Source organism: Oreochromis niloticus, linkage group LG22, assembly GCF_001858045.2.
Source record: "Oreochromis niloticus isolate F11D_XX linkage group LG22, O_niloticus_UMD_NMBU, whole genome shotgun sequence".
Lineage (NCBI taxonomy): Eukaryota > Metazoa > Chordata > Actinopteri > Cichliformes > Cichlidae > Oreochromis > Oreochromis niloticus.
In genome coordinates this window covers 16,196,056-16,220,332 of record NC_031985.2, presented here as the reverse complement: position 1 = coordinate 16,220,332, position 24,277 = coordinate 16,196,056, and the positions used below count along the sequence as shown (strand labels likewise).

At 40.8% G+C, this 24,277-nt stretch overlaps 1 protein-coding gene across 4 annotated transcripts; it reads left to right on the top strand.

Annotated features, from left to right (window-relative positions):
- The first annotated feature begins 1,695 nt into the window (after positions 1–1,695).
- LOC100692823 (TGF-beta receptor type-2-like) lies at positions 1,696–22,997 on the top strand. 4 transcript variants are annotated; one of them, XM_005457173.4, is made up of 7 exons: positions 1,696–1,840; positions 4,350–4,491; positions 6,661–6,851; positions 10,821–11,584; positions 12,446–12,587; positions 20,195–20,319; positions 21,933–22,997. In XM_005457173.4, exons 2-7 carry the CDS (start codon positions 4,361–4,363, stop codon positions 22,110–22,112), a joined length of 1,533 nt encoding a protein of 510 aa, XP_005457230.1. In that variant the 5' UTR covers positions 1,696–1,840; positions 4,350–4,360; the 3' UTR covers positions 22,113–22,997.
- Positions 22,998–24,277: the final 1,280 nt, after the last annotated feature.

Here is a 24,277-nt window from a genome sequence, read left to right as displayed (position 1 = left end):
AAAAAATTATTTATTTAACAAGCAGTTAAATAGGCGTACCTATTAAAGTGGCTCACTGACCCGATCAGCAATTCAGCATCTTCCTCACTTTGAGTACTTGCCTTCTCCTCAGCTTAGCACTTAGTGAGGAATCAATATCCCCGTGTGTCATCTCCTTTTGTGCCATAACTCCGGTGGGCACATGCGGGGGTAGGGATCTTGTAAGAAATGAGCATGCATTATATGCATAAAATCCTGTGTGGGAAAGACACCACACTTGTTTTTATCATTATTTTACCTACAGAGACACAGAGGTGCAAAGAGACTGACATCCCTGAAAGCCTTTTATAAGAGGCGGCATGCAGTGCGTGTTTGCCACCGGTGTTATCCCAAGGCATGAATCCAGGGATTTGTTATCAGGCTGGTCTGTTGATCTTTTCACTTGACCAGAGAAGTTTACAAGAATGCCGAGCACCTGTATGTTTACCTGGTGCTTGTTTATCTGTGTTTGTGCAATGAACTAGGAAAGAAAAAATTATTCAGAGGTAGACGTGCATGGAGAAACTTGTGCAAAGTTTAGGGAGGGGGGGGCTAAAAGTGTAAATAAGCCTTTCTTGGCACACTTGAGTGTGCTGTGCTTCCTGTTGCGCTAAGGCAGATAAAATCACAGTTTGGTACAGAGTATATTTATAAAGTTCTGAAGGCGTTTTGTTCGGGTGCTGTGGTCACTCAGCAGGATGTTGTGATCTACTTTGGTTTTCTATGATCTGTTGGGAGCTGCCTCACAACGCTGTGGGATCTCCACCTTGTGGCTTGGACCCCATCATGCAGTGCTGGGTGGCTGAATGCCATGCAGGCTTGAATAAAAACGTGCACAGACTTGTGTAAACCTAAACACCCACACCCACTGACTGAGAGAAAACAGGAAAATAAATAAATAAATGCACCATACTATTTAAGAGTACATTAAAACCTCCTGTATTAGAATTTGTATGCCTAAAATGTACAGTCAACTATCATTGAAGAACATCTCAAAACACGATGATCATTACTCTGAGGCATCTTCTGATGTTTTTTTTAAATGCGACACTGCACCTACACTGAAGCCAGCTTGCCAGAAGTAATATAAGAGGTGCTAATAAAGTTCACTGAGCTGGTGGTTATAGAAAGTACAGCTCGGAAAAAAGAAAAAAAAGAAAAGAAAAAAAGAGTTATAAGCCAAAGGGTTAAAGGGTCAGAACTGAAACCTGACATCACAGCTCAAGTATGCAGAGAAAAAGCAAAAGCATGTCTGCAAAACCCTGGCAATAGACCAGTAATTTATCGGTGTTATAGTGGACTTAACCTCTGTGTGTCTTCAAAAACCAACACTGTGAGATATAAAGATACTCTCACAGCTTCTCGTGTCATCCTTGACAAACCGTGGGCCTGGAACCTCTCCAGCAAAATCATGCAGCAGCAGAGGAACGCAATTTAAACTTTAAACTTAGATGGGGACATTTAAGTGAATTTAATGTGCTGCTTTTATTGTGTAAAAAGCAGTAACACTCTAATAAATCCAAAACACAGAACTCAGCAGCTACCTTTCAAAGCTGACAGCTCTAAATAAGATCTGCAACGAGTGACTGTTCTGAAGTAAAAGGGTGTTTGCATTGACTTAAAAGCCTATAGGCGGTTAAGCTATTTTTTGAGCGTGTCATTTCTAGTCTTGCTCTGCTGGTTTTCAGCCTCTTAATGACATGCTTTACAGACGCATGAGTCTGACCAAGAAGAAAAAAAAGAATACGAGAAGAAGAGAAAAAAAACCTGTCCAACCCCTTTCCTGTTTCATGAAATGCGCACATACTGTGAGTCATATAGGGTAAGTCCTGCCTTGTGTTTACCCATTCTGCTTCTTCTTCCCGGAGCCGTGAAGGCGTTTAAAAAGGAGCAACAGGCGGGCCAAAGAGAGTCCGCGGAGACTGGATATTAACCCGCTGTCAAGGCTTCGGTAAATTAATGAGAAAGAGGGCAGCACACAGTCTAAATGGAGCTACTTCGGTTTTCCGCTTTTTGGTGTGGAATGATACTCTTTGGTAGTAGTCTGCTCGAGGAGGCGGGTGAGTTGAACTTTAAACTTCCATAAAACTAGCCAAAGCTTCGGAACTTATTTCAGCGGACTCTGTGAAGAAGAAGCGGAGTGATACAAAGTGACAATTGATTTCCCTTATTTATTTATTGGGCAAAAATATGACACTGTAATTGCTTTTTTCCTCCAAACAGGTGTTTCTTTAGCTTTTAGCTAAAAGTACAGAAAAAGAAAATACCCAGGTGCGAAGCCTTGTTTATTCAGGACACTTTACTTGCTAATGTGGTCTCAAATGTAAATTAGCTTCACTTGACTCCGTGAGTCTTCCTGTCGCAACTTTCATCAGTGCGAATGCGGTAGCTTTGGGAAGACATCACCTGCTGTAAGTCACCAGCCTTTATAGCGCTCCTTTGGTTATCCGCATCTTTGATGTGTAGCCACAGTGCTAACAGGTCTAACGGCCCCCCTTAAGGAAGACAGTGTTTTACCTTCATCTGTCTCAGACTCAGTCCCAGCGGCACCAAGTAGCTTTGGCTGCTCCTAATCCTTCCCCCCACCTCTCTGCAATTATATGTAGCCCTGGGTGACAATTACTACCATTCATCCCTTCCTTTGCCCGCCTCCTTCTGGGTTAAAATGACATGCTCTTTCAGAGGAGTTGCTCTAATGATATAATTACTCAGGCTCAGCCACCTTCCTACAGCACTCAGGCATGGACTATCCCTTCAGTGCTGATTTACTTCAAAACACCTCACCAGCCCGCTGGGCAGACTTTTAAAATTGCTCTGTGGCGTAGTTTAGTCTGGAGTTCAGGTGTGATATTTTCATGTTTGTTTTGTTTTTGTTTTTTGATTTGTGGAGCCGTCTCTCAGTGCAGACAAGCCCTGAAAGCAAAAACAAAAGCCAACGATTTCCTGATAACGTCTTGTGAAAGTGCCTCATCTGCTGCTGATTGTCAGGCGCAGCCATCCGGTGGTAGTGATCTAACTTTGCTGCACTTCCAGGGTGCATGTTGTACAGCGTGTCTGTTGCTGACCCCACCCTGCAGCCTGGGTGTTGGGTGAAAAGACACAGTAGGATCCTTGTGCCAGGTTAAGAGCACACACACACTGACAGAGAGCACCTTTCTCGTAAGCTTGTGTGAAGCCCAAAGCATACCTTTTTTTTTTTTTGCTGACCATGTCAAGAAGCACGCTTTCACTTACACTTCCCCTTCTAAAACTTATTTACTATTTGGTCATGTGATAAACCCTCAGCGGTGCCATTTTGAGACATTGACCAACTTCAGGTACATCACAGTGTACCAGAGGTGGTGTTTTCTTTCTTGGTTTGGTCGTGAGTTGAATTCTCTGATGAAAACAGCAGGTTCAACTTCCTGTACACGTGAAGTCAGCATACAGATGAACTGTGGTTAGGTGGTTTTACTGAACCAGCAAGGTCACGTGTTTCCAGTCTGCGTAGCACATGCAATGCATGCATCTCAATCCTGCCAGACATCGTGATTGTTTCTTCTTTTTAATCATTCCCCTTATTAATCATAGTAAATCTGAAATGTCCCCTTTCCGAACTGTTTCCACCTCTTAAAGCCACAACATCCTCTTTTCGCTCATAATTTTGTGTAGTAGCCAGAACTCCCTTAAAAACTAGAGAGGAGATTCTTCACCTTTCTGTCTCGATTTTTTTGGTGGGGTTTTTTGTCATCACGTCCCTCAATGCAAGGATAAATTGCAGAACTGCATCCTAGGAATATTTGTGGAAATAAAATTCTTTCTCGCTCCTGTTATTCACAGACTGAAGCATAACCTCGTTTTTTCTTTTTCCTTTCTTTTTCCATCAACAAATCATCAGCGGTGTTGGCACAACACCTTACTTGATGGGGAGCCGACTCGTCGAGCTGACAAATTAGAGACCCCTCAGCAAGAAAATTCATCCGTGTTTCCTCTGTTTGTTGTTCTTGCCTGTCTGGCAGTTGTCTCCTTAGATGATTATCAAACCCACAGGCACTCCTCACACAATCCTGTGTGTCTCACTGATACAGGTCTGAACAAGTCCAAAGGAGGTGAATGCCACTGCTCTGCTTTGTTAAGCTCCCACGGGGGGAGAAAAATGTGTCCACCCCTGTAGTATGAAATTGTTTGGATATTCCTGTGGTTATGTGGAATATCAGCTTCTGCACGCTGACAAATTCCAAAATACCTCCGTCCTTTGATTAAATTTCATGTTTTTCAGGTTTTTAAGGCTGTTGAATATGAAATTCACAACTCAGTCTTCCCTCTTTCACTTCCTCTTTTTTTTTTTCCAGAGGCCTCTGGAATGAAGCTAAATAAGCTGTGCAAGTTTTGTGATATACAGCCAACTAACTGCTCGGGTAAAGGGAACTGTAAGGTGGAGTGTGGCATTACATCTATTTGCCCCCAAAAAGAAGACGTGTGTGTCAGTATTTGGTAAGTGTCCACTGAACTTCCTGCCTTGTGATTCTAATGCAATAGTTCAGGATGTAAATGAACAATTAAACTATAGCAAAGAGACTCAAGAGCTTTTCTTTGTTTCGTTCTTTACTTTCTGACGTTTATTATGCCTTTTTATATTTATGCGCCTCTTCATGAATACACCAAGCAAAGTGAGGAAATAAGGGGAACAATGGCTACTTATTTATTCATCAAATCTGCCATCGTTTCCTTCCTGAAGCTCTAAAATTTCCTTCATGGGGTGACCTTTTGCTTTTTCACTTTCTCCGTCAGCATTTTGCCCAAAAAGCCGGCCCGATTATGACAGCTCGTGATCGCCTAACCACCCGTCGGCATCAAATCTGACTCTGAATGTGAGAAGCAGTAGGAAGCAGATTTGTATTGGTGTTAAAAGCTTAAAGCAGTGCTGCTGTTTCTCATTATACTCGCAGTGTAGTGGGCTTGTTATGAGCTGAGGTTAGCAGAAAGCTAATGGCACGTGGACAGCAGCACCTCTTTAAAATGTCTTTCATAACCGCCCAGGTAGCACTGCTCAGCAGGAATTCCAAATGTAAATATGCTGATTTGTACAGAGCCAAGTTTTTATTTTTTTCTTCTGTTGTTTGTATTTAAGTCTCCGTCTTTAGAACTTTGAATTCAATGTTTTAGTCATTTGTGTGTGTATATTTTATATTACAGAAAAATATTGCCATTTACAGCTACAAGTTTATCATTGAATTATGTACCTAATTTATAGGGCTGTGCAAAAGTCTTGACCCACCTCGCGTTTCTGCATATGTTGCTTCCAAGGAGCCAAACTTTGTTATACTAAAGTGTTCTTGAGTAGTAGTTCTCCAGGCTTACAAAGCTTTTCTTTGGACATAAGCAGCTTTTCATTGATCTTCAGTCCAGCTCTTTTGCCTGAACAAAAACTTTTAATTTTACATGAGTGCAAAATAGAGGGAGACAGGTGGAAAGGTGAAAATACAAGGAGTAGAAGTCGTGAAGAAATATGAGTTTAAATACCTCAACCATCTAAAACAATAGACAGTGCACAAGACCGGTGAAGAAGAGTGCAGGCAGGATAGAGTGGGTGGAAACATGTATCAGGGATGATTTGTGACAGAAGGGTAGCAGCAAGAGTGAAAAGAATGGTTTATATATGAGACCTGACGTATGTACGGTTTAGAAATGGTGGCACTGACTAAAAGGCAGGAGGCCAAGCGGATGATGTTACCACGATGGATAAAATTAGAAATGAGTACATTAGAGGACAGCTCAGGTCAAATGGTTTTGGAGGCAAGGTTTAGATGGTTTGGACATGTGCAGAGAACAGGGAGCGGGTTTATTGGACAAAAGGTCTTGAATATGGAGCTGCCAGGCAGAAGGCAAAGAGGAAGACTATAGAGAAGATTTATGTAGTAAAGGAGGACATGCAGAGGGTTGGTGTGGCAGAAGAACATGGGTTGAGATGGAGGCTGATGATCCACTGTGGCAACCCCGAAAGGGAGCCGAGAGCAAGAAGAAAGTACTTTGTAGTACTAGCAGTCTACAAACATACAATTTGTTTTCTTTCCTTTAACCAAATGTATGTAAAACACCAAATACAACACAATTTGACAGGAATAAAAGAATATTTTTGCATTAACAACGTGATTTCCAAAGAGATGTCAGCTGAAAACTTGACAAATCGCGGCATGTTGTGCAGTGTGTCTGTAAAAATAAAAAAATTGAGGAACCTGAGCACATGGAGGACAAAATTAGAAGTGACAGGCCAAAAGCTAGATCTAGATGAACAATATCTGAAAGTCATGTTCTTAAGAAATGGGAAAAGATCCAGTAATGACCTGACGTGCGACTGGAAAGATGTGGCCATCATCAGAGGCAAAGAAATAAAATAATTTTAAGTTTGTTAGAATTGTAAAATCCCTGTTTTTGCTTTATATACTATATTTCCGTGCATGTTAGCACACATTTCAATAAATCGCTGAAGCTGTTTACCATTTTCCTTGCAAAATATGAAGAAATCAGGGGTGACTCAAGACCTTTGCACCATAGTCTAGATCTGCCACCATCTCTTTGTTACAAATCTTTGAAAAGCAGGTAGTGAATACCCGAATTCAAACTTGACTAGTAAAAAGTGTTTATCTGTCTTCTCTTTCTAAGGAGGAAGAAAGATGGCAACGTCACCTTTGATACAGTATGCCACAACCCAGCTGAAAAACTGTACGGCCTAGTCTTGAAGGACTACAACAACAGCGAGTGTGAAATGAAAGAGCTGAGTGGCATGGGCTCAAAGTTCTTCATCTGTTCATGCTCTGAGGATGAATGCAATGAGCGCGTCTTTTTTGACCCAAGTAAGTTAAAATTGCAATGTTTTAAATATATGAAGTAAATATGCTAGAAGACAGTTCACTACTAATATTTCACTTGTTTTTGCTATATTTGAATCTTTTATTGTTAAATGCTAAACTATGTGCAACAAATAGCTGCAAATTTGTCAGTCTAGCAACACTGGTACATAACAAATTCCATGCAGTAGACTTTTAGAGCCTTTTGAGTATAGCTGAGTGCTGTGAATGGAAATTGGTTTGATAAGAGTGAGTGAAATTAAACCAAGCTGTAAAACCCAAACAGTTAACTAAAGCAGGCTAAACCCTCTTTAGAGCTGCAGCTGGAAACAGGGACATTAAATGTCTGAGTAATTGGTGTCATAACTATATTTCGGTGGGTGTCTGAACTTTGATTCCAAATAATCACGGAGGCTCCCTGATGCCGCTTTTATTCGTTAGAAGTGAGGAAAAATGCTCTGGACTTAATTCTGCACCATAGTTTTTCCCCAAGAAAGCAAAAGTCAAAGGATCAATAGCAAGAAAGGCAAGGGTGAAATAAGCAAACTGAGGGAAGACGGCTGTTAAAAAAATACCTTTAAAAGAAAGGAGAGCAGAGCACAACTAACCAGTTAAGAAAAGTTTAGCTCTGAGCAGTTGTTAAGTGAGCCAACATCAGATATATAACAAAAAGACCTAGCACAGCTTAACACCATGAAACCCACGGCTTTGAATTACAGAAATAGCCAGAGCGATTAAGTAGCAGCAGGTTCATTTCCAAATGATATGACACAAGGAAAAAAAACACTTATTTTGCTAGTTATAATGAACAGTGTCAGGCAGCACATCGACAAACAGTGTAAACATTGTGTCATGCATGATGTTTGCTCCTTAGAGTAGTGGTTTACACATTAGTTTTGCAAGCCAAATGTCACTGTTTAAATTCCAGCCAATAAAACGTCCCTTGTGGGATTGCGTTAGGAATCCGGCGCAAACACTCTGCCAGATTAAACAGCGACCCACTGTGACAAGGGAGCAGCCGAGAGTAACCATATGACATCTCTGTTTGTGTTTGATAACATCAAAGGAACAAGGCAAGAAAATCACTATAATGTCTCATATTATTGTAATATAGTGTAATTATAGTGTTGGTTCTGTAAACACAAATAAGCTTCAAGTTATTTTGGTGTGCCCTGATGATCTGGTTTGACGCCTGATGCACCTTTAGCACCAGTGTTAGCCTGTCAGCAGGTTTAGAGGCTCATATCAGTCCTGCACGCATCATTCTTGCAGAGGTCTGTGTGGCAGATAGTGAGGAAGAAGATGTGATAGAGGAAGTGAAGAGGCCAGAGGGGAAGGATGAAGAGAGATTTCTTATAATCATTACACGGGATGTTAAGAAAACAGATTTTTTGGGGGGTGGAAAAAAAACATGTTTGTATTGAAGTCTTGTTCACTAAATACAACTGTCTTTATTATGCAGTATAGTAGTTTCAGCATTTTCTTAATGTAAGTGTTAGAAGACTATAGGGTTGGTATTTCAAGTGTCTTTATGACATGAGAATCATGAACACTTAATTCTAAATGTTCAAGTTATTGTAGACGACAGCACGTTAAGAAATGTATGTCCATTTTAGCATGTGCAGCGTTATGGACGTAAGCGGTACTCTAAGGACCCCTACAGGTTCTTGTAAAGTTGTTGGCTCAATTATTTATTTTTAAAAAATCTCAATCAAAAGATGGATGAGAGATATGGCTTGAGAAGGGAAGGGTTCCCACAGACAGTGCTTTTGAGTAGGGCTCAGAGTTCTGTGTTACACTCCTGCCTGTAAATAGTTTTCAGAGTTCATCACTGGGAGAGTCATACCTTACATATTGCACACCAGTTATTTGATCCGATTTTTAAGTTTTACTCCCTCTATCTTGCATTTCTTTTTAAAGTGGAGAAAGATTCGTTTAAAATCTTAGAAGTGGAAGTGTTTATTCTTCATTTGTGAGGATAACATGATAACGTCAGAATTTTTTATCAGTTTGTCGTGCATGAGTGCCAACATGTGTGCACTGGGATGCTCTCCAGATGCATAATTGCAAACAGCTTTAGGAGACCATGTAGACACTGGCTTCTAGACTCCAGTTACAACATTGGCCCTGGAATAAGATGTATTTTGACTACGGTGTCCCGGCAGTAATAACACTAAGGTACATTTCCGAGACCTGGCTCTGCACCGAGAGCCAAATTGAAAGCATCTGCGCGGAGCAAAGCACGTCATGGAAACATATTTTCTCACTGTTGGGAATGTCTGTGCGCTCTCTGGAAGTTCTCAGTGACTAAAGTGGGTCAGTTCTGTGGTAAAGGCACTGCAGATGAGCTTGAACAACAGGGCAACAATGCCAATAATTTGAACCAGGTGAACCTGTTGAACAAAGCACGATTTAACGATTCAGCTTTTGCTTGCAGTTTTCCCTTCCTTCATACAGTTATACAGCTGCCTTGAGAAGCAGACTAATGGTGTGTTCCACCCTATTATCAGAAACGCATTAACAAAACCTACTGGGAACGGCAATGTTACGAAATGAGACCTAGCTTGAGTGAAATTTGCGTCAGTTGTTATATTGAATGTGAGCGGGTGGTTTGTCAAAGTAACACCCATGTGAATGCCAGAATCGAACAAGACGTAACGAGATGATCAATGTTATTCACTTCACCTGTCAGTGGGTTTAATGCTGTGACTGACTGGTGTGTAAACACATATACAAGTACAGCTTTAAAGCTTTATTTAAGATGGTAGGTGCCACTGTTTTCCACGGTTTCTAGTTGTTATGCTAAGCTAAGCATATCTGAAGCATCATATTTAACAGGCAGGTATGTGAGTAGTATGGATCTACTTCCCACCAGCAAGAGTATTTCTTAAAGCCTTTTCCCTCTAAAGATTCTACTCTTGTGTATGCAGTATTTCACACTTTGAACTTAAAGATAATTCTCAATAACACGGCTTTTCACAGCATCTCCAGACCTTAAATGTAGCATTACTTCTGCACTTTCAATAATTCACACAACAAGTAAGGATTTTGTCTAAAGCCCGGAGGAGTTTGGAGGCACAGTGACAGGTTTGTTGTGAGAAATAGCTTCTCACTCCACAAAAATCAAAACAAACAGTCTGTCTGAGGCCCTGTAGAGGATTTCAGACATGTGGTTTCCTGTTCAGAAAAAAAAAAATTTGAGAGAAGTCGAGGGCTCAACTCCGCAGTCGGTTAGATGCCTGACTCTGCTCTGCGCATTTACACTTGCTCCTAAAATTATTTGCCTGGTATTTCTGAATAATAATGCACACGTGATACTTTTGCCTCCACGTGTTATGCAACTCAAATGTAAGCTAGACAGCTAAGTAAAGTGTGGCATTCACTTTGACAACGCAACTTATAAATGACTAAATTTAGAGCGCTTCATACTGGGGACCATTTGAGGTTTTCTCGTTTAGTGTGTTATGTCTGGTGATCTACTTTTTATAGATCTTCTTCTATTGCTGCAGCTTTAAAAACTGGACTATAAACACAGCACAAGCATAAACTCTCACTGTTTGCCAAAACCAAAGCAGCTACCAGACACACCACCTCCCAAATTATAAGAATCAGACATGTGCTATAAAGAGACACAATATGTGCTTGACTGGGTCAGGGTTTGGAGCAGTTTACACTTGTGGCTGAGAATCTAACTTTAGCTTTCTGATCCCGATAAACATTCCTCAAAGAAGCATCAGGTTTCTCTGGTGTCTTCTGAGCATTACTTTACTCGTAGCTAAGTGCTGATACAATCTGCCACAAAGTAATTTTGTGTTTTATGTCTTCATATTGTGGGTGTTGTAGTTTAAAAAAAGGAGAAACACGGTTACTACTCTCACAGATTTAAAGTGACTTTTAAACTGGTTGTCATAACATCTGTTCTGCATCTTAACCTCACCTATCTTTATTAACACGTCCTGATTCTTTGACCTTTAGGGCCCACAGAACCACAGGTGATGGCTGTTATCTTAGTAAGCCTGGTGCCTCTCCTGGTTATGGCTACCGTGGTGATCACTTTCTTCTACTTCTACCGCGTGTGCCGCCAGCGCAATGCCCACTGCAGACGCAAGAAAGGTTCTCCGCTGGAAATCGACCCACTCGTCATTATAGAAGAAGACAGCAGCTCCACGCACGCCAACAGCCTCAATCACAACACTGAGCTGCTGCCCATCGAGCTGGACGTGCAGGTTGGAAAAGGGCGCTTTGCAGAAGTTTACAAAGCCAAGCTGAAGCAGGGCTCCTCTGTTAGCGTGGAGCAGAACTTTGAGACTGTAGCAATTAAAATTTTCTCAAACGAGGAGTATCCATCCTGGAAGAACGAGAAGGACATTTTCTCAGATGCGGATTTGACGCATGAGAATGTGCTTCACTTCCTGACAGCAGAGGACAGGAAGGAGCAGAGACAGTACTGGCTGATCACAGCTTATCATCCACGAGGGAATCTCCAGGAGTACCTGACTCATAATATTATCAGCTGGCATGACCTGTGGCTGCTCGGGGGTTCGCTAGCCCGTGGAGTGGCACACCTTCACAGCGACCGCACCCCCTGCGGTCGCTCCAAGGTGCCTATCGCACACAGGGACATTAAGAGCTCCAACATACTGGTGAAAAATGACTTGACCTGCTGCCTGTGTGATTTTGGCCTTGCACTTCGGCTGGACAACTCTCTGTCTGTGGATGAGCTGGCCAACAGTGGGCAGGTAAGGCTTACCTAAGACTAAATTTTGGGCGATCGATTGTTTTCACTTGGCTGTCAGTCACTTCAGAGATCATAAATTTTGCCAGCGCCCCAAACACAAACCACTCTAAGCCCTGTCGTATAATTCTTCTGGGATATTTGTCAGACTTTGAAAAGAGCTAAGCTATATATCAAACTTTTCATTTTCTTACCCTCACAACTTCAGGACATCGTGTGTATATATGGCACTCACTCCATCTTGTCCCCAGAAGGATAATACTGATAGAAATACTGCTGTAAGTGCTCTTGGGTTGTTGTTGTTTTATCATAGTCACAAGACAAACAGGCTTGATTGATTCTTAATGGACTCATTACAAAAACGTAATAGGCCAGAGACAATTTACACTCTGTTATGAAAATGGCTTGTTATGAAAAGGACTCACCCTTTGCCACACAGCACACCTAATGCATTGTGATGCCCCTAATGCATTAGGAGGAAGCTCCAGTGGACACATTTTCGAGGATGGTAATTATGTGAAGACAAGCAAGGTTTTGATGAGCTCAGTGGTGCCCTTTTTTTCTAATTATTTTCTACATCAACTTTTTTTCCTCATGTAGATAAATGTGATTTAATCTCTTACAGCACACAGGACAAAATCACTACCTGTCGCTCGATTAATGCAGCTACTGTTTAACGAGCCATTTTCAACAAAACGATAGCTGTTTTGGCAGATAAAAAAGTGGTTCGCCACCTTCCCCTAGATGTACCTCTATATTTAAATCGTGCATAACAATATTGTGCATTCCCCTACCATTTGCAACTATGGTCAAAGACTCAAAGACAATAATTAACCTGTTTCTCTCTCTATTTGCATTTCCACAGGTGGGCACTGCCAGGTACATGGCCCCCGAGGTGTTGGAGTCCAGAATCAACCTAGAAAACATTGAGTCTTTCAAACAAGCCGATGTTTATTCCATGGCTCTCGTACTGTGGGAGATCATCTCAAGGTGTAGTGCAATTGGAGGTAAGATCACGAAGTCCTCATATGCTCTATGTTAATCAGTTAACACGCTTTGCTGTAGAACGATCGCTTCAGTTAAAATTGCAAAAAAAATGCCAATGTTGTTTATTGTTTGTTGCTGAAATGTCAGTGGGGGAAAAACAGCATAAAGCAAAAAGAAAAAAGGAGTGTGTAGGGAGACAGAACACAACACAAAATAAACGATAACAACATGCCAGAATGGTCCATAAACATGTGGGGAGTGGAGAGGACGTGCAGTGTGCATAATGTGAAGCCCCCCAGCAGCCTGAGCCTATGGCACCTTAACTAAGGGAGGGTTCAAGGTGATTTGATATAGCTCCAACTAGAAGCTGGCTCCACAGGAAAGGGGCCTGAAAGGTGAAGGCTCTCGCTCCTGTTCTACTTTTAAATTTCTTAGGAACCGCAAGTAAGCCAGCAGTCTGAGAGTGAAGTCCTCTATTAGGATAATATGATGGTATGAGATCTTTAAGATGCAACAGGGCCTGATTATTGAAGACCTTGTATGTGAGGAGAAGGATTTTAAATTTAATTCTGGATTTAACAGAGCGCCACTGAAGGCAAGCTAATATGAAAGAAATATGGTCTACTCTCGCTGCATCCATCTGGATCAACTGAAGGCTTTTCAGGGAGCTTTTAGATCAGCCTGATAATGATGAATTACCATCGTCCAGCGTAGAAGTTAAAAAATGCATGAACTGTTTTGTTTTGTTTTTTTTTCACTCTGAGACAGGATGTTTGTAGTTTTAGTGATATTGCACAGTGAAAGAAAGCAACAGTACATATTTGTTTAATGTGCACGCTGAAGGACATATCCTGGTCAGAAAAGGACTCTTCCAGTAATCCAGTAGCACATGATGGCTCCTGCTATTTTTGAAAGGAGAGATGACTTTTTCCCCACCCTCAATAACATAAAGTCTGAACACGAGTTATGAAAATCTTCCATTGGCTTTATCCAAATATTTTCAATAGATTAAACAACCTTACATGAACTGATGATTTAGGCGTAAAATGAATTATTGATGATATAGAACATCAGTGAATGATTATGTAAATAGAGTTTAGCTTTAATGTGTGTTTGGGGAGGAATACTTAAGATGTCGGTGAGAAAAAAGACTTGGTTTCTTGCCAGAGTCGGTTTAACCTTATCACACAGGAAATGGAGAAGAAAGGGTCTATGCTATGCATCTAATTCCTGTAACACAGGCTACTTAAGAATAGTTCAACATTTGGAGAAAAAAATAACTTCTCCACTCTTGTTCATGTACTAAATGCGAGCGTACTATTTGACACTTTACATCTCACTTTTGTATTTTCTGTCACGTTTTCTCAGTACTTGTTTTAAACCCAATATTCTGTCTTCCTGACTAGCAACGTAGTGTACTGTACACACATTTAACACTCCCTCTAACCTTTGGAGAGAGAACCATCAATTTCCTTGTTAAATTAGCTCTGGTCAGTGCAAGTATAGGAAACCAATAGAAGCACTGATTGATGAAATTCCCTTTAGAGGCTGTGTAAATATCCTCAGAAATACTGTAAAAGCTTGTTTGACCTCTGAGCAATACAAGCACCAAGTGACCAACTCCACTGTGAGTTCACTTATTAGCTGTGTGACAGGACTTATGTGTGAGCATTCGTTGACCCATTAGTCATGGTGGGAAGAAAATCTAAAAGTGTCAAAGCCACAATCCATCTTGTAGAAGCCTCAAGGATCAGCCTTCACTTTACTAATGTACCGTTACTCGTGTTTGTCACTCTGCAGCAAAAACAAGGTCGAGGTATGTGCAAATAATAGAAGTGGTTGATTATGTGAAGCCAGTACAGTGCAGTATTTCATGTCGACAGAAGGTTATTTGTTTTTCCTTCTTTTCCTTTCGTGTCTCTGTGGTCCTGTTTGTTTCTGTGACTGCTCCTGTCTCCATTGTGTCACAGCAGTGATTGAATGCTGGGTTTGGGAATGAACACTTCTGCTTCTGAGTTTTCCTGTTTTGCCCCCCACTAACCTCCCTCCCCTCCCTCCCCAGGGGGGCTTCCTTGAAGTGTATCGCGCAGTTATTCTGCCCATGAGTCCTCTGAAGCAAAAACATGAGCGAGTGGCCCACAATTCCTCTTGCTTTTCCTTCCAAACTGCAACAACGTGGGTGCCCTGTGGGTACACATTTGAAAAGAAAACAGAGTATTTCCTGTTTTGCAAAGAGCATAGTCCCAAGATGCAGTTTTTTAGAGTGATTTTAACTTTGAAAGTGTGGCTTATATTAGGACACTTTGTGGTTGATGTCTCTTGAGATCAGGACAAGCAGCATATAGAGATGAGTAAAGATGCACTAAGCAGATCCAGGTTCACTCTGGCTTCATTTGGTTTCCTCTTGAGGGATTTCAGGAAATCTGCGCGAACAACATCTTCATTTGTTTATCCTGCGTTTCCCTCCATCCGTTACATGCATGTCAGATTAAGTCCTTCATTCCCTTACTTTGCATTAGTTTAGGTTTAGCTAACCTAAACACTGTATACAGAATTAAATGATATGCAAAAACACATTGTTCTCTTGCCCAGATACACTCGACCATTCCCTGTTTCTAAATCTGGCCCTTTCAACTCAGTTACGCTACATTTTTCCTCTCGTCTCTCTGTCTCTTTCTTCGTAGACACAGGTAGGTGAGGCAGCAGTTAATTAGTCTCCCACTGCAGTGCAACACCGTAGGCAGCCGTGAAGCTTTACTCATGCAGGCACAGACAAGACAGGACAGGCCAGTGTAAATTTACTAGAGAAAGGAAGCGCAAGGTTCCCGTCCCACCTCTAGACTAAAGATAGAAGCCACTGGGTTAGTTCACGTTTTCCTGTGTTTCACATATCCCTGTCCCCATTTTTCAGACTTGGCATTTCTCGGAGAAGTGTAAAAGGGTGAGGTCCGTAGTTCATCGGGGCTGAAACTAAAGGAGACATTTTCCTGTTCAGAGATTAAATCACTGTACAAACAAAGCTAAGCTCTCACCTTGATAGACGATGAGAAAGGTGGAAAGAATAAGCTGCACAAATGAGATGGTGTAATTTGGTTTTGCCTTACTGGCAGCTAAAAATCTCCTTGCAGATAGTGTGCTGGCTGAGATCTGGTATTGATTCTGGAGCGGAGCAGCATAAGAGCAAAGCTGATGTGTTTACAAAGTACACTTAAGAGTTGCTTGCTTTTCTGCTGCTGTTTTTTACTATGAAGTTGCCACGTTTTCCCTGGAGGTCGGTGAGTCACTTATGACTCCCTGAGATCTTACCTTCCTGAGACAAAATATGAGCAGATGTGAACCCGCACTCATAAATTCAGAGTGACACATCCCAGGGCATCAGTATAATGACCAGGGTGATGCCCTGCTTTTTCCTCTTGTCTCTCTTGTCTCTGATGCCACCTGCCTGTGTGAATGTAAGGAAGATGTCTGATCACTGCAGGCAGGCACAGGGCTGCTCTGTCACAGCTCCTGAGGCCGTGGTCTGATCTGAGATCTGCCAGACGAGAGGAAAAAAACGGTCTGTCGACAGCCAGCCAGCCAGGCACGAACCATCACTTTACCTTCTTTATCTTCCAAGACTGAGGAAGGGTTAGAGCAAGGGGGGAAACAGAGAGATCAGCACACCTCCAAGAGAAGGAAAAGTCAGATTCCAGCCTCAGATCTTTTTATCTGAGTGTCTGTTGCTTAAAATGCCTCTGCTGTATAATTTAGCTGGTCCAGATTTAGGGCTTGGAAAGATTGTGAGGGCGTTCCTCGAGCGGGTGGGGCAAAGTAGGAGGATAATAGCGGAGTGGTGTCGAATGTGGAGCTGCAGACAAAAAAAATGCCTCCATTCCCTGAGGGGAGAGGTTGAGCTTGACTGGAGAGGAGGAAAGGTTAGGGCAGCTGCTCTCCAGATGTCAGACCATCAAACCCTTCAGAACTAGAGGGCCTAATGCGTGTGGTGGGGGGTCTGCCACAACGCGCATTTAGGAACAAATTTTAGACTTGATTGAGGATGAAATAGGGTCAAAATGCGTGCAGCCAATTTAGGTTCCCTGAAGCTGCATTCAAAGTGGGCAAAAATATTTTTTTGGTTTTACTTAATGGGGTTAGTCGATGGTTAGTGAATGTATCAGCTGCAGTTAATGGTAGGGTAAGCTTCCAGGGCCATATGCCCTAAAATTAAGCTCTGCTAATGTGTAATGTTCATGCATACATCTGTAATGCATGAGTTTAACAACAGAAAACAAGTGTTGGAGCCACCGCAAACTAATGAAAACCAGCAGCGGCTGGGAGTAGATTAGTCAAGCTGTTGTTCCAGACTCAGACAGACTTTGGGAAGCTGACACAGTTGTTGCGATCACGTTACTAATTTATTTCCAAATACATGGTGAAACTGTTTGGATCGCTTTTGCTGTATTATTTATGTGTTTAGGTGACAGGATTTCTCTTCTTATTTTCAGTTTTTATATTTTATAAGCTATAATTAGACAAAAAATTGTTCACTTGGAAGAGCAGCGGAGAAAGGCTATCAAACAAAATGTGAAATGCTTGTGCTGACTGATTTCTAAGCAGACATGAGTGAGGTTAGTACTTCAGTATGCCAACTAAGACTGGTGAGTTTGGGATGTGCGTAGGGGAGCAGGTGGTCAATCTACGAGAACAAAAGTGCGGTGTGATGGATGTAAATTACAAAGCTTCAAAACGATGCCATTCATCAAGAGTTTTTCCTTGTTTGCAGTAGGAAAAAAATGACTACATTTCTCTTGGCTGCATATGCACAGACACTTTCTACTGGCATGGCTGACAAGTGGGCTGGAAAATAGACATTAAGGAGGAAATATATGCTAGCATTGCAAAATCCACATCACTACACGTCAGCTGTCGGACACATAGTGTAAGTTCCTCATTGTTACTGTGCTGAAGTTGTTAAATAGCTTTGGAGGAAATCTTGTCAGTGTGCAGTGTGTGACTTTTGCAAGCCCCAGCAGTCCTCACTCGCACTGTATTGTGCTTTCAGAAGCCTCTTCTGCCACTGCAGAGTTTAATTTAAGGTTTACCTTTAATAAACATCTTTGCCTTTAGAGCCAGATTGGGCAAATCTGTTTGTCCTGGAATACACACTTTGTTTATGAAGTAGTACAAGTCCTATACTTGAGAAGCATTGTTTGGAGATGAGCACACGAGCATGTTTGCTGACACTTTCCAAAGTGGGTTTGCTGTCTAGAACACAGTTATACACTCCCTGGACCTGTCACAACAAAACAAACAACATCTGTCTCCTTTTCTCTTAAAAATGGTTGACTGGGTTTGTGTTTAAGCTTGAATAACAAACCAAAAGTACTTTGCTTGCAGTAATGTTGAGTTCCAGACTGTAAAGAACTCATTTTTTTGCAGTAGTCTGTGTCCCAGAATCCTCCAATTCCTGTCTGCAGCTTGCATAACTCCCTGCGATCTTTTCTTTTTAACATGTTTAAAAAGAAATGAAACCTCATCACGATCATCAAACAGTACAAACAACATGCTTATGTGATGATTATGTGTTCTGGTAGTTTATTTTAAAAAGCTACAAACTGTTTTTTATATATTTCTTTTTTTTTTTTCCATAATAATTCACTTACAAAATATTGTTTTACTCTCAGCAACAACATGTTGGCCTTGTGACTGAAGAGGCAACCTCAGAACCCGCTGACAGCCGACACAGCTTTGTTCTGCATTGTTACATAAACTCTGAGATTTACATGGGAAGATGCAGGACAAATCTGCATTGTGCTTTTTTATTCAGTATGTTTGAAATCTGTGTGTTTCCAGTGGCAGATTTAATAGCCAGCAGTTAATTACAGGGATTGTATTCTATTGTATTGTTAGAAAATATGTATGTGTGTGTATAAATATCTATATTTTTATACCACAAAATGGCTCTGCTACAATGAAGTATAAATTAAAGTGGTTCTGCTAGATTCTTACTGGCCTGTAAAAGCCATTGTTCTGTATTTCAGCTGTGTGACATTAAACAGCAGCTGCAGTATCACTGACAGAAATATAGCCACAGTATATTTGGGTCCATAAGGAAACCATGACACACATTTGTCATTTTCCCTCTGCACGCCACCCCCACAGTGGTTTTTAGATCAAACTGTGCAGACCTTTAGCTTTAATGCAAGAGGTCTAACAAAAATATTGCATTGACTGGAGCCGTTGTTGCCAATGACTGACTGACGTCTAGAAAACACGGACGTCACCAAATGCTCTGTTTCCTCCCTTGAGATGCTCTGCTACATCTTTACTGCAGCCGCGTTCAGTTGCTGCTTGTTTGTGGGTCTTTCTGCATTAGGTCTGGTCTTCAGTAACTGAAAAGCATGCTCCATTGGGTTGAGATCAGGTGACTGACTTGACCCTTGAGGAATATCCTGTTTTTTTTTCTTTGAGAAACTCTTGGGTTACTGTTGCAGTTTGCTTTGGATCATTATCCATCTAAACTTTGAATTGCTCTCTGCTTAGTTTCGCAACCTTTGTCTCATTCTGCTGTTTCTATCAGCAGTCACATCATGAATAAACACGACTAGTCAGTCAGTTTCACTGGCAGCCATACGTGCCCATGTTATCGCTGTTGGTCATCAGTTTTTTGTTCCTGTTCAAAATTACTCGTTTTAAACTTCCTGAGTATTTACAAGAATTTACCACTGTTGTGTAATAGTACATTGTAACTTTCACACAGCCAGGATGCACTGTAAAATGTGCTCTTTGTTTTAAACGACGACTCCGTCTTTGTAGGTGAGAAAAGTAGCAACTGTTTTAATTCTGACAACTACTTGCCACGTATGCCAGGGATTACAGTCAGAGACACCACAGTGACTTTGTTATATAGTTTATTAATATGCATCTCTTTTTCACTTTATTCCTTCGGTCTGATTTTGTATGCATTATAAAATCTGTTAATTTTGTCGGTCCATCTTTTAATGACTGAAAATTAGCTTGAGCTAGGTTTTAACTTCAGTGCAATTCAGTGTTGCAGCTGAGGAATCCAAACTTCAAACAAAGAGGAATTTGAATTGATACGCAATTCATACGATATATTTTTTTTGGAAACTGTTGACTCATAGCTCTCAGGCTGTTTCCTGCAGACCTGCTTTGATTTTGCCCTAAGTAAACACAACTGGTAAGTGGCCTTTGACAAGTACTCTGGAATTGTTGTGTAAGAGAGCTGACACAAAGCCAGAGCAGTGTTGGTGAGGTTTCTTTAAACTCATCGACAGTAAGGCTAAAAATGTGACGATAATGTTTCTCTTCAGAAAATCTCGCCCGTGGCCCCTCTATCAGCAGCTCAGGGTTCTTCAGTTGTTTGTGCCGCTTCAGTGCTATTTAAAGTTTGCATCCTGCAGTTTCAATTTAGAGTGCACGGTGAATCCTTTGAGAGGTGTTATTGATGTGTGTGCTGTGGGGCACCTCCATCTGATCTTGGCTCTCTATTCCACAGAACTTCATCTGTCAGATGTGATCTGTTTCAAAGTTGTTTTGCCCGTGTAAAAGCCTAAACTTACCAGTTTGAGCTGTGTGCAGGCTAATTCTCTGAACCCACCTGTTGTTTCTGTGTTTTCACATGCAGACGTGAAAGCATACGAGCCACCGTTTGGAAACCTGAGGGAACACCCGTGTGTAGAGAGCATGAAGGACAGCGTCCTCAGGGACAGAGGAAGACCTGAGATCCCCAACAGCTGGACCAACCACTCGGTAAGAAATTAAATTTAAAGATACTTCGTTTGTAACCACAAAATCTGTGTTTTAACATCTTAATCTTTTGTCAGCTGATATTAAAAACTTGTTCATTTTCGTTATCATGTATGATGTCATGGATTGTTATAGTGGAGGATGCTCATATTAAGCAAAGCAAACAAAAAAATAAGAAATTAACATTGATTATTTGGGACTAATCACTACAAGCCAAACACTCGGGCTTTAAATACTTTAAGTTTCAGGGTTTTTTTCTGTGTGAATAACATTGAGTCATGCAAGGCTACTTTATAGAAATGAGAATGAAACACCTACTTTTAACAGTCTTCAATATGCCAGATCCTTCACACTGCTGTGAGAAGAGTGCAGGTAATGGTGTGATGTATTCACTGTGTCCATTCTCTGCTCACTCTCACCTAATTCCATTAGTAAGAACATGACTGACGCAGGCTGTCCCTTGCAATGTCCACACTGTGTGTAAACTACGGTTTGCAAAGTTTACATAGTTTACAGTCTGTATATGCAAACTATGGCCTACTCATGAATGTGGCCCCTTTCACATTTTATTTTTTTAATATTTTAGAATGTTGATATAGTTTCTTTTCCTATGAAGAAATTTTAAAGTGGCCATGTTAACTAAGAAATCATAGTAGGGGACCAATAAATCCTCTAAGATATAAAAAAAAAAAAAAAACATAAATAAACTTTATTTTCCACATTGGCAGCCAAGTTTTAAATCAGAAGTGTTTATAGTTGCTCCAAACAAAGGGAAACTGTCATAAAGAACGAGACAGTGTTGTTTAGATTTGGAGATAACTGCACACATTTTCAGTGTCTCCTGGAGGACATTCATGCTGCTGTACTCAGCTGTTCGCTATGTAGAAAATAAAAGTAGAATGCAAGCGGGTTTAAAATCGTCTCCCTCCTCCACAGCTTATTTATTTATTTATGCTTTAGTATGTATGTCACAATGAAAAGATTCATCCATTCAAGCTGCCTCAGCGCATTCCCACACACTGTCTCTCGCTTTGTTTTGCTCTTCTTTAAATAGGATTGTTGTGATACAGACAACATAACTGTTATTAAAATGAGCCCTGTGTCTAGCTACTGGTGGCAACTAGTGTTTCCATATTTTAAAGTGAAGCTGTACACAAGATGAAGCAGCTGCAGCGTTTATGTTCAAAGAATTGCATATTATTCTCTCTGCAAAATCGTCCTTCAGAAAGAATAACTCCCAATGCTAGTTTCTCCAATAGAAATGCATCAAAAGTCCTCATTTCCTTAAAAGATTTTTTGTCCTCTGGGAAAGCTCATTCTTGGAAAATAATGGATATACTGTTGGTATTTATCTCTTGAATTACTGCATTTATAAGTAAAACGAGCGCAAAGGTCAGATCAGTAAACCAAGCAGTGTTTGTAACTGCTAAAACATTGCTGAGAATCAGACTTATTATAATGTAAACCTATATAAAAGTACTGATACAGAGGTGCATATGGATAAACACACAGTTGAAAATGCATAAATGCACATTCTTAGCTTCAGTTTGAGTTGAAGTTACATCGCCCCAAAGTCGATTTTATTGACTAACTGTGAGCCTGTTCTCCTCATGCAGGGCATCCAGATGTTGTGTGCCTCCATTGAGGACTGCTGGGACCACGACCCGGAGGCCCGTCTCACCGCCCATTGTGTTGCTGAGCGCTTCAATGGCATGGAGTACCTGGACAAGCTGTCAGATTGCTCTGACTCAGAGGAGAAAATCCCTGAAGAAATCTTTGTAGTGGATGAAAAGTAAACGCTTAACAGAAACACTGCCCCCTGCAGGGTGACTGAGGCATTTTACCAAGCTGCTGAGGGGAAAAGGAATATGAGTGGAGGCATTTGAAATGTAGATGAAAGTGAACTGTTTCCAGAGGTGGGCTTACATATTCTGGATTAAGTCATAAACAAAAAGGGCGCTCACATTATAAAGCTTTTTTTTTTTTTTTTTTGACCAAATACTATTTGCACTTTATAAACATCTATGCACACCAAACTATATATATGTTGTGTCTTATTTGTTTTGACTTTTCAGGTATAGGAAATAAACAGACTGCAAATGTATTAAAAATGGGGCAAGACTGAGGAAATATTAAGACACTAAGATCTCCTGCAGCTGCCTTGTTTTTCGAAGTGGCCAGGTGGTCTTGGATCAAAGTCAAATGACCTGAATGAAGCAACATTCAAGGTGCTAATAGAACCTCTGGCAAGAAGTGGAAATTATTCACGGCAAAGAAGTAGGGGGAAAAACATCCAAAGAAGTAATCTGCAGGGATAGCTGATCTCATATCTCAAGGACTATGAAATGTAAAATAAAGACAGCAAAATCATTCTGAAAGGAGAAAGGAAACTGAGATATACAGAGGTAGGTGTGTCTGAGAGGGGGGGGGCATTTTACTCAGAGGACTAAACTGAAAAAGGAAGTCTGTTTAATAAGACAAAGAGAATAAAAGGAATGCAGAGGTGTATTAAGGACTCCAAACTGGAACATCCAGTCACTGTCTATATGTTATAAAAGCTGAACTTTTTGTTTGTTTTTTATACTGAGAAGGGAATTCTGATCTGCTCAGAAATTATCTGTATCAAAGGAATTTTTGTATAGAAATCATTATTAAAAACGTTACTGTGCTCTCTGTTTGAATTTGCTGTGCTTTTTAATGCTCTCGGCTGCTGTCATACTTTGTTTAACTTTGGGTTTTTATGTGAGATACTTCATTTTACAATCAAAAACTATTAATGCTACTTTCCTAGCCTTAAATGAAGGAAGTCCAAATACACACACTGGAAAATATGCTAGGTACACATGTTTGACTGTACAACTGTATATTAACACAAATATCTTATCACACAACCACAAATGGCACCAAATGAATGCATGTAGGCATGTAGAGATGATGAAGATGACCTGCTGAAGTTCAAACTGAACATCAGAAAGAGGAAGAACGGTCATTAAAGTGACTCTAAATGTGGCATGGTTGTTGGTTTTAGACGGGCTGATCTGAGTATTTTAGAAACTGCTGATCTACTGGGATTTTCTCCCACAACCATCTCTGGGGTTTACAGGAAAAAGTCTGAAAAACAGAAAATATCCAGTGAGCAGCAGTTCTCTGAGTGAAAATGCCTTGTTTATGCCACAGGTCAGAGGAGAATGGACACACTGATTTGAGCTCATAGGAAGGCATGGTGTGGATGTTATTTTCTTTGGCCCCATTATACCGTTAGGTAGGCTGCTGCATTTAAATTATACTCCGAGTGGTGTAGGTTACCCTTTATGACCACAGTGTACCCATCTTCTCATGGCTGCTTCCAGCACGATAATGCTCCATGTCACAAAGTTCAAATCATCTCAAACTGATTTCTTAAACATTAGTTCAGCGAGTTCACTGTTTGGGCTCCAATATCACCAGATCTCAATCCAACTGAGCACCTTTGGGATGTGGTGGAACAAGAGATTCTCATCATGAATGTGCAGATAAATAGATAAAGGCAAATGTGCGATGCTATCACACAGATATAGACCAAAATCTCTGTGTAATGTTTCCAGCACCTTGTTGGATGTGTGGAACGGAGAATTAAGAGAGTTCTGGAGACAAAAAGGGGATCCATCCTGTATGGTATGCCTAATAAAGTAGCCAGTGAATAAGTACTGCTAATCTTGATCCTACTAAAACTGATGTCCATCACCCAGCATACTCAGTTGAAATCAAAAAAGAAGTATTCATATGTAGGATTGTTAACATTGAGACATGTTTAGCATTTGTAGTTATTTCAGGATAGTTATATAACTTCATTGTTACAATTAGGTCCTGTGTTTGTCAGCTTCTCCTCTTTTTTTCATCTTTTCCCCTCTAAGAAATGAGAGAAATGGTTCTCAATGCCATACATTAGATGCACTAAAGTACTTTTTTACTGTGGAATGAT